At 40.4% G+C, this 10933-nt stretch overlaps 1 protein-coding gene across 1 annotated transcript in view; it reads right to left on the bottom strand.

Moving 5' to 3' along the window:
• The window catches only part of EPHA4 (EPH receptor A4), a 148440-nt gene that overhangs the window by 24181 nt on the left and 113326 nt on the right, over positions 1-10933 (bottom strand). The window contains exons 6-8 of the mRNA XM_004376355.2: positions 9167-9291; positions 8016-8175; positions 6718-6829 (exon numbers count right to left, since the gene is read on the bottom strand). Coding sequence (XP_004376412.1) covers positions 6718-6829; positions 8016-8175; positions 9167-9291 — 397 coding nt within the window. The remainder of the gene's footprint in view (positions 1-6717; positions 6830-8015; positions 8176-9166; positions 9292-10933) is intronic.

The raw sequence follows: 10933 nt of genomic DNA on the forward strand, positions 1-10933 counted from the left end.
CCTGCAAGAATCCAGGGAATGCCGAAAAAGAAACACAAGGATTACTGTTCAAAGGCTAATTGTAGCCTATGAGCTTTTTTAATAATACCTTGAAAACAAAAAAATGCCTGAGTTCAGCTCTATCTTTGTCACCTGATGACCCTTACTCTTTGGCTCAGGGGAGGACAATGTGGACCCTTGTTGTCCCAAAAAAGCGAGCACACGGAAGCTTATTATTCAGCCAGGGAGCCCTCGAAGGAAACCACTCAGCCTAAAAAGTGCTAACTCTAAATTGGCATTCAGGCAGATCACCTGAATGGCAGGAGGAAACCTTTGTTGAAGGTTTGGGTTTTCTAATTATGGAGACTTGGGGCAAGCTGATTAAAAAGGGGGAGGAGGGAAGTGATTTGTTAGTGAATGTTCCAGAAGGAAACATGGAACCTTTCAACTGCAGAGTCAGAGAAAAGGGCTGACTCTGCAGGTGAAATTTTGAGAGTCCAAGCTGAGCCCTCCCCATGGGCAAAGGGACACCGCAATAAGGGTATTAACTGACTTTGTTGACGAATAGCATGAGCCTCAACACTGCCCTCCCCACCAATGTGTTGTTTCTGGCACCTTGACTAGTCAATAAAACAAACAAAATAGCGGAGTGGCGGGGGGGGGGGGTTCAGTGCCCCGCATAAACCCTGCTTTTATTAAAATACTAACTTCCTTGATGGAGTGGACGGATTTGATTGATGTGGTTCACTGTTCCAAAACTAATTAGTAAAAGGTAAGTAATTTATTCAGCTAAAGTGCAGATTAAAGGAGATAAAGCAATGTAATAACTAGAATGGCTCCAGGAGGGCCCTTTGCAGCATTTAACAGCATCACCCATGAAGATTCATAAAAGCCATCCTTCTTTTTCCCCTTTCTTAAGCTGTCAATGTTCTTGCACCAAATGACGTCTAAACATTCTTCATGAGCAACATTTTGAAATGGTTGGAATTGAACCGTACGATTGCAGGAACGTTGTTTAGAAATGTTCCCGAGGTACCATCTGCCCCTAATTGTATGAATTTACATAACTTCATCAGAGCCAGTTTAGACTAACATTTAAATGTATTCATTCTTATGGGATCATAATATTCCAGGGAAGAAAATTAGGGTACCAGGGAGGATAGAAATGAGCTGAACGGCAACTGTTTTAACATTATGTGAACTGTTTGCTCCAAAGTGGAAAATCCTAACCTTCAATAAGAAGATGAAGTTAACTTTCAAAGTCTGACTTTCTACTGCACATTAGACTTGCACACGACTTCACGGATTACAAGTGTTATCAAAATCCCTGGGGAGACTCTTGTAATTGTGGTTCTAGAGGAGCAACAATGTTCGTTTTCTATGAGGGTCAGTTTTTACGCTTAGGAAGACATTTAAAAACTCTATCGTTGCCACTATCAGAGCTCAAGAGACCTGGGCTCTTGTCCTGGTCAGGCCACTAACTACTTGAGTGGCCTTGGTTTAATGGCTTAACCTCCTTAGGCTTTAACATCCTAATCTAAAAGATGCCAAGGTTAAAGTTAAGTGGTACACTAACCCTGAGCCATTTACGTTGCTCTTTGACAAAACTGGCCCTAGCCACTTCATGCTTCCTTAAAATCATTTCACTTTTTTTCCTGTAATTCAGATAAAAGGCATGCTTTATAACCCTAACATCAGTGGAAACCCAGTACTACTGGCAATCATTAGGTCAGTATAAAAGTAGTTAGTAGCTGAAACAATGAACTTAAATAGCAACAATCATGAAGATGATACAGGACCAGACAACATTTTGTTCAGCTGTATGTGGGGTCATATGAGTCAGCGGTGACTCCACGGCAACGAACAGCAACCTAAAAGCAGCTACACGACCGGTTACAGGGTAATACCTGTTCTGACCCCCAAATGTCCTTTAGAAAAGAGGAAGTCATCTTGTATTCTAGTCCTTATTTTATTTTTATTTTTTTTTTCTCATACTGGACCAATACAGTACTATTTGGGGAAGACACAGTAGCCTACAACAACCTGAACTATTGCTAGTTTGGGATGCTTTTGGAGGTAACCAGTTGGAATCGTTAATAAAAAGGGGAGGATGTCAGAGAAATTTAGCAGAGATTCAATCATTAGTCATGAAGGTTATGACCTTATTATTGCATTTTATGTCTTTGTCAACAGCCGTTTTAAAGATCAGTTGGAAAAAAGCAATAAAGTGGTTACAATGTAGAGATCACAAACAGATCCTACAGAAGAATTGGCAAGCAACATCTTGCTGCTAAGAAAATGGGCACTTGTGGTTTAGGATAAAATTTCTAGGGACTGCATGACACCAATACCAGAAGTCTGTACCGTAAACAACCTAGATAGCAAGTACAGTGATTTGCTCTGGAAAACAGTGAAAGAATCCTGACATTATAATTAGTGTGATGAGGAAGATACTGATCAGAAAGATGTCTATAAAAAAAAAATGTAAATAAACATTTTTAACATAATGTGAGTGGTAAAAATATATAATATGTCCAAATCAATGTACTTTATATAATCTATCATTTTAAACATATAAAGTTTATAAATTTAGTTGCTTGAATCTTTCTCTGAGATTCCTAAGTGCCTACACGTCCAAGTTGCCGCAAAGAAAAAAGTGCGTCTTCTCACTGAAGAAACTGGAAATTGCTCTACTCTGCCTTGCCGTGAGCTCAGGCTTATACAGTTAGAATGAATACGAAATAAATAAAACAATTGCTGTAGAAAGAATCTATCAAGATACCAACTGTGAGCCTGCAGCTGTTTTCTGTTTCTTAAAAGACAAATTAGCACCAAAAGGACTTCCTGGGTGAGGTAATCAAAAGGACTGAAATGGGCTTGATAAAGGAAAACTTTTCTCACTATGTGTTCCTGTCCATCTACCTCTTGAAAAAAATCTCACACACCATCAGCAGCATGTGATTCAGTACGAGGGGACTCATCCCACAGGGGTCTGTCTCTCATATTCATTCTGGCATCAACATTCTGTGGCTCTAAGAAAAGGGAAGCAGCCCATCAGCAAAAGACATGACTCAGATTTAGCCAATTAGGTTGTTTAATCTGTTGCTTTCCAGGAGACTGTTGGCTGAAGTCCACAAGATTATTTCAAGGGTACCATTACCACCTCCATTACCCATCTGTCAGTTTGTCATACTGTGGTGGCTTGCATGTTGCTATGATGCTGGAAGCTATGCCAACAGTCTTTCAAATACCAGTAGGGTCATACACAGTGGACAGGCTTCAGCAGAGCTTCCAGACTAAGACAGACTAGGAGGAAAGGTGTAGCAATCTGCTTCCGAAAATTAGTCAGTGAAAGTCCTGTAGATCACAACAGACTATTGTTTGATACACTGCTGGAAGAGGCACCCCCTAGGTTAGAAGCCATTCAGAATATACAGTGGCCACAAAAATAGACTCATGCATACTAATGATCGTGAAGATGGTGCAGGACTGGGCAATGTTTCCTTATGTGGTACACAGGGTCACCCTGAGTCGGAATCGACTGGACAGCAGCCAACAACTACAACATCTACCACCCATCGCTTGTACTCGCTAAAAGTTTGGGTAAGACTTTTGTCCCCACTTCCTGTCTCCTCTCTCGTCGTCATCTGTTCTTGTCCCATTTAAACATTTGCAGTCCAAGACAATGAATCAGACAGCCAAGAGGGGAGAAGAATTGGCTGAGTGTGCATCAGCCACTGTGAAGCTTGTCAGCTACCTGGCTCCAGGCAGCATTTCCCATGACAGCTTTATGGCCGACACTATAGAAGAATCAATATGAGGGCAAGGGGTTGACATTTCATTTTCTAAAAAGTGATCCATTGAGGACCAATCACCAAGCAGTGTTTATCAGCCTTGGGAACTGACATTTTTTTTTTTAATGGGGGAGAAGGGACAGGAATCATCACTGGGTAACTCGACAGGCTCAATTCTCTAAGGCAGGACTCATAATTGGAAATCCAATGCATCCTGCTATCAATCCTGCCTTAAATAGTAAAGTGATCAATAAAAGCAGAAAGGAAATTAAGTCATCAAGCTTGGCGATGCTATTTTCTATAGCCACCGCTTTTAACAAACTTGTCCCCTGCATTACATATTCACGTGATTTTTCCTTTCTTTTTGCTAGAGCCAAAGGGTTTAAGCAGAATAGTCTTAAAAAAAAAAAAAAAAAAAAAACCTATTATCATAAGGATGACTTATTTCTAACTACCCCTGCTTGACTGCTGTATTTAGAACCACTTAAAATTGAAAATAATAACAATAATAAAAGTAAATCTAAAAGAAGGTGGACTACAACTAGATAATGTTTCCAACCAATATTCAAGAGATGGTCCAAAAACAAGATGAGACTCACTTTCTGCAAAGAAGTGTCCTCCCGCCTGGTTCTTAGCATCACACATTATTGGATTTTAGTCAAGTTTTTTTTTTCGGGTGGTGGTGGAGGTAATTTTTTTTCTATTTTTAGATATTTAAACATCTTTATTTTCTGATAACAAAGTTTGTTTATATTCATGGGAAACATTTCAAACACAGAAATATGTAAGTTCTACATACCCCGCCGGCCCACACATGCACCCCAAGATGGATATATAGTAGCACATACATTTCTCCATGTGTGTATGCACAGAGAGTACATGTGTACACAAAGTCAAATGGCAAGGGACAAGGAAGACAGTCATCTTGATCGGCTTCCAAAATCAAATGTCAGGGAAGGAACAAACATTGGAAATTCAATTTCTATTCAGCCCAATTGAAGTTTCCAAAGGCCGAGATATACTACCATAGAGGGTGTGAAGCATGAGCCCCTGGGTGGTGCAAACAGCTAACTCATCTGGCTGCTAACCAAAAGGTTGGAGGTTCAAGTCTACCCAGAGATGCCTAGAAGGCCTAGAGATCAACTGAAAAATCATCCACTGAAAACCCTATGGAGCACAGTTCTACTCTGACACACACATAGGGTCACCGTGAGTCAGAATGAACACAATGGCAACTGGTAGGGTAAAGCAGGTATGTCTCTATGTATGTCTATATATATGCATGAAACTATATGTATATATTACTGCAACAGGGGTGTTTATGGTAAATTTAACTTCTTCCAGACGGAACACCTAGTTATAGATTTTGCACCAAAAAGAATGAACACAATGATAAATGTAGATGCACGCATAGAATGAGGAATTGTTCCAGATGTGTTAAAATGAGTGACCACAATTGATCTCTATAAAGCAGGGCATTCTGGAGAATAAAGGGTGGGAGCATACTATTAATAAATACATGTGACAACTGGGACCATCCAGGTAAACAGGGATGTATGGACAACACCCTAATTATAACGTACTACAGACTGAGGGAAAAGCTGGTGGCTTGCCCAAGCCCATGGAAATAGCCTGAAGCACCATCGTGACAACAGTGAGATCACTGCAGGAGAGGCAGAGAGGGACGATGTCGCAGACACTGGCCTGAGAGTCAAATGTGGCTATGGGAGGTCAAGCTCTACTACGGCGGCAATACAACAACTCTGGACAAGTCAATGTATCCTTCTGAGTGTCACTTTCTACTTCCATTACAGGAAAAGGTATATATTTTAGAGGATCATCTTGATACCCCATTGTGCCTTCATTTTTACCAAAAAGTCCACCTTGTGAAGCAAGTTTTAGGGGGCCTAGAAACACAGAGATATGGCTATATCAGGGTGAAGGCTGAGGAAGGGTCAGATTCTCACACACTGGAGACAAAGGCCTAGGCATGGGGCGCATACTGATGAAGAGTAGCTAAACCTCCATGATTCCTCTGGAGCCTCTAGGCAGTGTCAATATGTAGATGGTGGCAACAATAGGAAAATCTGGTATACAAGAATAATGCTGCCAAGCCATTTTCATCTCTCTCTTTCTCTTTTAGATTGTTTTTCAAGTATCAAGCTGTTTTAGATTCACTTCCAAGAGCAATGCCATGCCCACAATGTGCTGAATGGATATTCTCTGGAAATGAAAATGCCCTCTCTTGAAGGGAGACTGAGCCTATAACACCTATTTATTTGTTTCAGTTACCATTATTATTCATAAATATCATGTTAAAGCTCTTTCTATGTGCTGTATTATCTACGTTGTTTAGCATAATTCTCCTGCCAGTAACCCTTTGAGGCAGATACAATTATCCCTACTTTATAAAAGGGAAACGAAGACCCAAAAAGGTTAAGTAACATAGCTGGCAAATGGCGGAGCTCAAATTGGCTGAAGTTCTATCCTGACATTTCTTGTCTTTGACAGTTGGTCCAGGTTTCAAAGAGGGATAATGTAACACCTTATAGCTGAGATTCAACCCTATGGGGCAGTTCTACTCTGTCCCATAGGGTCGCTATAAGGCCGAATCGACTCAACGGCAGTGTTTTTTTTTTTTTGTTTGTTTTTTTAATAGCCGAGATTAGAGTATCTAGAAATTTCTCCCTGGTTTGCTTTTTCAGCTTGGTTTCCTGGAATTAGTTGGGCTTTTCCAGGAGTTGGCTGTGAGGACCACCACTGGGTACCACAGGCAGCCCCAGTCGGGATGTGGAAAGATCAAAGCAACAAGGAATGAGCTTGTGATGCAAATGTTATGTTTATAATGCTAATCAAAAGCCTCAGCTTTGTGTGAAGGAGACAAAAAGCTCCCTCATAAAGACAGGGGTTGGGGGCGGGGTCCATGAATAGCTTAAGTGCTCACCTCCTGCTGATAACAAAAGCCGCAATGAGAATGACCACCAGCACCACACTGCCTGAAACGGAGACCAGAAGGACTGTAGAGTTGGCCCCATCTCCAATGATCCGGGAAGGCACTAGAAACGACAGTTACACAAGGGTCACCTTGGCGAAGGTCTTAGGAGGTAGAACTTCCGATTGGGTCACAATTTCTCCCTTTCTAAAGCCATTCAGAATGCTCACAGCCTCTTTTGCCCTTCATATTTATTCAACAGCATTTTCTAAGACAGCCTTAATGAGATGAAGACAATCTTTTTATAACTGTATGAAGAATTTCAGCCAGAAGAAGAAAGATTGCTTTCTTCTCATCTCTTATTAAATCCCATGGTAAACATTCCCACTCATTGCTTTTTCTTTCTTCTTTTCTTTTTTACCCCTTAGCCCTAACTCATACATAATGCTCTGATGCAGTCTTTAGTGACTTGGAAATTTCAGAAAAGAGAAGGAGTTTTGAAATGCTCAACTCTCTAACTATGGAAAACCTGCCTCTTGCTGTCCAGTTCAAAAGCCACTTCCTTCTTGAAGCCTTCCAGGATAACCCCAAAGCATGCTAATCCCCTTCAGGATTCCATTCTAGGGTACTTTTTTAAATCTGCTTTTGAAAATTCTTGTTTTATTTAATAAATTATGAATAACATTAATAAACAAATTGTAGATTAAAATTTCTAGAGCTGATGTCAAAAATTCTGCCCCATCCACCTTTTTATGAAGTGTGCCAAATTTGGGATTGGCAGTTATGGAGGAGGGAATATCTTATATAAACTGCTTGTCCATGAATAGGCCCTCTAAACATTTTTCACCTAACCAAACAGTTGATCTACCTTAATATGTTGAAAGATTTGATATATTTGTCCAAAGGGGATTAAAAAACAAAAAAAACATCAGAACAATCATCTGAGTTTATTTAAACAGATTCCCAGAAAAAAAAATAGTAGGGAAAAAAAAATGTAAAGCCAGGTCTTTAATCTTCTATGGGAGAAAACTCCTTATCTTAATGTAGGGTGGGTGGCTATGCAACCCTCAATTAGTCAGTTTAGTAATCCCATTTTACATGGTTTACAAAAGGCTCAAAACAAGAGAAAAAGAGACAACATTTTTCATTTACATAAAAAGAGGTCAGACACTGGGATGAAAAATATTCTTCTCTAAATAGTATGAGGTTTTCTAAATTACAGACATTGGCGATGTTAAAACTGCACACAGCTCCTTACATTTTACTACAATGGGATTTGCTCTGGAGTCAAGTCTGGACAGCCCAGTTACCTGTGTTGGTTGTGACCTCCAGAGGTTCACTGAAGTCCCCATAGCCAGCAGCGGTCCGGGCTCGCACGTGGAAAACATAGGAAGTCAGAGGGTTCAGGCCTTTGATATCTGTGTTCCTGGCAGCCGTCCGGACAATGCGATAGCTTCGCTCATTCTGATCCTACATGACAGGAAGACGAAATTGTGGAAGGTGGTAAAATAAAGACTCCACTCACTCTAGACACAGTATTAAAGGAGCCATGCCAGTCTACTCAAAAGTTGAAGGTAAATGGAGACTGATAAACTCTCAACCCCACATTCTCTTCAATGCTGTAAGTACTACTGCTACTTCTTAGACGGCCAAAGATCTGACAACTTCAAGTACAATCTTGTTGACACTGACCATATCCAGATCTATACTCATAATTCTTTCTGAAAAGAACATTAAAAGATAGTTGGTGGCTTTGCTCACTCCACACCCAGCAATTTAACAGAAATAACTGTAAGAAAGTCTCGTCTTTTTCTATTTTCTGTCTTGAAAATGTCAAGTAAAATCTGGTATCAAAAAAAAAAAAAAAATTCTGTGCTTTTTCTGCTTTTAATAAGGAAGCCAATATGCGATAATGTTTAAAAAGAAAGAGAAGGCAATTGTTCACTTTCTAGACAACCCTGAATGCAAAGAGCTCTCTTCGGAATTCTGTCCTTTAAGAGAGACAAGTTATTTGTAAAAATAATGCCTCTCTACAACTTCAAGAGGCTGAAGAATGTAATTTTCCCTCCCTGATTTTCTATTAAAAGTCATCAAAACCCACACCTTCATTCTGAATAGAAGCTATCTACTTAAACAGCTGATCATTACGGTGGTTATGAGTCAGCAGCCCCGAAATAAGGCTTATAGATTAGAATTTCTTAGCTATTTGATTTCCATTACTAGGAAAAAAAAAATGTAGCTGCATTAGAATGCAATGTCCTATTTTCTATTTTTCAAAATAACTAACTGAATGCATAAAAATTCATAATTGGGTTTGATTGGGAAGCAAACTGATTTGGCTGGAATTCACTGGCATACCAGGATTTCTAACTGGCCAAAACCTAAACAGAGAAGAAAGAAAGAAAGGGAGGGAGGGAGGCAAGAAGGAAAGGAGGGACCATCTTGCTCAATCAAGTAATACCTTCTCATAATATTTGACTTCATACTCCAAGATCACCCCATTGGGCCGATCTGGTTCCAACCAAGCCAATGCAACACTGTATCTTGTTACTTCTTTAGCCTGGACCAAAGCAATGGATGATGGTGCTGTTGGGAAAAACAAAACCACAGAAGAAATTTTACTTTCAGGGAAAAAAAGTCAGGGTTGTTAAGCATCGGTCGATAATTTCATCTTACTTAAGTATGAATGATTGTTTTGTCATCCTCCCCTCCATCCTCTTTTGGTCTTTCCAGCACAAAAGCATATCATATTGACAGTCTTCTCCAAGATTTTTTAGAAGTGATTTATCTTAGAAAATTTCTGAAGTAAAAGCCTATAGTCTACAGGCCTACAGCCTCATTTCTACCGCACCCACAGCCGTCCCTCATAAAAAGCTGTAGAGATAGAGAGCACTGCCTGGGTTTTGACCTTTTGCAAAGCATGAAAGCCTGTGGAAGATCTTCTTCTAAGCACAACAATACTACATCTCATCCTACTTCCAAAGTATTATGGATGTCACCTTACCAGCCTTTATAAAAATTTTACAAAAGCAAGAGCATCTGTAACACTTTCTTGGGTACGAGGGGAATGCTGAAGGCAAACAATTTACGTACTTTTTCAAGATAAATACAAGCATGTACTGCTTAATTATAGTTAAGAGTTTTCAGTCTGAATACAGCCGCGTAATGATGAAAAATACGAATAAAACAATGGTGGTCTTTCTGGACGTACATGGCATCTGGCAACTACTTCACAATGGAGCTGAAATACTGCTTTTGCCTGCTGAGTAGCAAACCTTCCTCTTTTGACTCAGAAAGACACAAAGGCAGTCCTCAGCCAGGTGTGTACTGGGGGTGGGAAGGAGGAACACGCTTGAGATTTATAAATTCGGACTGTTTAATTCTTGCTCCTCCACTGTGGTGGTCACATCACCAGTCAGCTGTTGTCAGGCTCTGTGCTGACTGACAATGGCTGGTACAAACAAGCGATCTCCTGGGAGAAGAAGGACCATTCATGACATTTTTAATCTTATCTACCAAAGCTGGTCTGTAGAACCAGAGATTCGGGGTCTTCCTAAATGGAATGTGTATTTTCTTTTTGTCCCCACACTATGGAAACGTGTGAAGTGTTATGTACAGGGATGACAAACAAACCTTACAAAATGGCCATTGTGGAAAAACTTAGCTGTGTCATCCCTCTTGCCTTCCCCAAAATACACAGGACTGCCAACCCCTAACTCAGAGGGAAAAAAGAGAAAAAGTAAAATAAAATTGTCACAGAAAATGGAATGGGAGATGGTTCAAACCTGCTTGACCATATCTGACAGGTCTCCTGATGGCTGGAAGCCAACCAGCACACACCACAGTCACAAAAGGGAGTCTTCCAGCTGAAGCCAACCCACCAGGGAGCACCTCCTGGAGAGGGTTACTTGATAGGCAGGCATCTATCTCTGTTAGACATGGACACACACACAAATACACGCACACACACACACCCCTCCTTATTTTTCTTTCTCTCTCTCTCTCTCAATCCCAAAACTATTCCAGATTGGATCTCAGACATAAACACAAGCGAAAGATACCGTGGATACACATGTCCTCCATCAAAGACAACCCCAAGGTTAGTAATACCAAACGGGATGAACAAAGCTGCGTGTAGCAACATATGGAAGCCACTGAACATCTGAGGAAAATGAAAAACGGAAATGTGCTCATTAGATGCATTAAGGCCGCCCTCCCAACACACACA

This window comes from Trichechus manatus, unplaced genomic scaffold (genome assembly GCF_000243295.1).
Source record: "Trichechus manatus latirostris isolate Lorelei unplaced genomic scaffold, TriManLat1.0 scaffold00041, whole genome shotgun sequence".
NCBI classification, from domain to species: Eukaryota; Metazoa; Chordata; class Mammalia; order Sirenia; family Trichechidae; genus Trichechus; species Trichechus manatus.